Below are 2,302 nucleotides of genomic sequence, written 5' to 3'. Positions count from 1 at the left end.
GATTCTCGATACTTTTGATGACAGTTTAGTCCAGGAGCTAAGTTAAAACATGGAGAATTGCAATACAGGCAAATAAAATGATGATAATGAATTAAGTTTAGGATTGAAATGGAAAACAGACTCAAACTGATAGACCCGTTTCAGTGTGGGTCTTACTTTGGTAGATATTTTTTTCACATTTTTACTATTCCCATTTTGTAGCAAGCTCTGTTTATGTTGTATGTGAGAAGTATAACTTATTTGTTGCCTGGTTGTTGGATTTCGAGTATGATAAAACTTTTTATCCTACATTAAATTTAATGGTAAGGATGGCAAGAGATTATAATAGTGCTTTTACATTGTTTGCTTTGGTATTTTCTTTTATCTGGTTTACTTTTTAATCTGTCAACCACTCGATGATACCTGAGTATTAGATATTGAGTTCTTTTGTTCATGAACTAAAAAAATTAAAAATATATTTTTTTCTGGAAAGATTTAAAGATCACATAACCTAAAAGCTTTACCAAAATTCATTATACATGTCAATAGTTTTGAGAAAATTGTTTTCCAGTATATAATCTTATATAAATAAAGTTGGCAAGTTGTTGTTGTTTGTTATTAAGCACAAAGCTATGCAATGGGCTATCTGTGCTCTGCCTACCACAGGTTTTGAAACCCGGTTTCTAGTAGTATAAGTCCGCAGATGTAACACTGTGCCACTAGGGGGCAGCATGTCATTTAAAAATAACCAATGGTCTATTTGTAAGACACATTTACCAGGAAGGAATCAGCTTTTACTATATTGTTTCATGAATATCTTGCCACATATTATGGCAGAATTTTAAGGTAGCTGATTAGCTTGGAAAAGTTTAGTAAAATTATGAACACTAAAGAAAATTCACAAATATTTGGACCTCACATAATTTTGAGCAATAACTATTTTAAACTAACTAGCTTAGAGCATATACTTATTTTGTTTTGAAGAAAAAAAAAGTAGTCCATAATAATTCTTTGTCATGATATCTTTTAAAAAAATATTAATAGTTCTCATATACATAGTCTCCTTTTTTATCTTTTAAAAGCTTAAAAGATGTTGAATCTTTTGTTATAGAGATATTTTCATTCTTGCTGGAAGTTTTGTTCTTTGCACATATATGAAGTTTGAATACTTTTCTCGTGTAAATGCTTAGTCTTTAAGCAACTTGTTTTATTGAAAACCTTTTTCTTAAAAAGCATTTATTAGACAAGTTAATGGCCAGTACAATATTTATATAATCAATATCTGTTCAACTTTAGAAACTGTCATCACTTAATAAATGTCTCTGACCTTTACATATCAGAGAAAAGTTTTGTATTAATAGAATTGCTGTAGATATCATTTAATGTTTATCTATGGGTATAATTGTTTCTGATACATTTCCAAGAATAATTAGCTCCTAAAACTCATCCCATTATCTGCTTTGTCAATACTTATTTTATGGAAATATGGCTGTGATCAACTAAAGATATACAGACAGTTAATTAATGTTTTTTATTATTCTTTTATATTTTAACTTTTCAATATGAATTTCACTTATTTTGACTTTATTCAACCTGTATAAGGTTTGTCAGTGACAAAATGGGAGGTGCTGTGCAGGTTGGGCAAGATCTTGCTCTTGGAGTTGAACTTCATCTCAATGAGCTGAAAAACAACCTTCAATGTAATGCCCTACCTTTGGGATATCTCAAGAAAGGATCTTTTTCTCACCGAGCCCTACTATTTAAGGTAGATTTTCTTGGTATTTGAGATGACCACCAAATTTTCTTTTTTATTATTATTTTTTTTGAAGTAATATAGACTTTCTTTGCAAACATTTTCCTCTTTTATATTAGATCCTTTTAAAGTGTGTAATTTTTGTCTGACAAACATTTTGTTCAACCTTTTCCTCTTTTATATTAGGGCCTTTTAAAATGTGCAATTTTTGTCTGACAAACATTCTCTTTAACCTTTTCTCTTTTATATTAGGGCCTTTTAAAGTGTGCAATTTTTGTCTGTCAAACATTCTATTTAACATTTTCCTCTTTTATATTAGGGCCTTTTAAAGTGTGCAATTTTTATCTGACAAACATTCTCTTTAACCTTTTCCTCTTTTATATTAGGGCCTTATAAAATGTGCAATTTTTGTCTGACAAACATTCTCCAACATTTTCCTCTTTTATATTAGGGCCTTTTGAAATGTACAATTTTTGTCTGACATACATTCTGTTTGACATTTTCCACTTTTATATTAGGGCCTTTTAAAATATGCATTTTTATCTGACAAACATTCTCCAACATTTTCCT

The 2,302-nt window shown here is 29.5% G+C and overlaps 1 protein-coding gene across 1 annotated transcript in view; it reads left to right on the top strand.

Annotated features, from left to right (window-relative positions):
* Positions 1 to 2,302, top strand: part of LOC106470155 (armadillo repeat-containing protein 3-like) — a 68,951-nt gene that overhangs the window by 42,576 nt on the left and 24,073 nt on the right. The window contains exon 16 of the mRNA XM_022398735.1: positions 1,582 to 1,744. Within this exon, the coding sequence (XP_022254443.1) occupies positions 1,582 to 1,744 (163 nt within the window). The remainder of the gene's footprint in view (positions 1 to 1,581; positions 1,745 to 2,302) is intronic.

This window comes from Limulus polyphemus, unplaced genomic scaffold (genome assembly GCF_000517525.1).
Source record: "Limulus polyphemus unplaced genomic scaffold, Limulus_polyphemus-2.1.2 Scaffold3848, whole genome shotgun sequence".
NCBI classification, from domain to species: Eukaryota; Metazoa; Arthropoda; class Merostomata; order Xiphosura; family Limulidae; genus Limulus; species Limulus polyphemus.
Note: the sequence above shows the minus strand (reverse complement) of the source record. Positions and strands in the feature narration are given on the sequence as shown.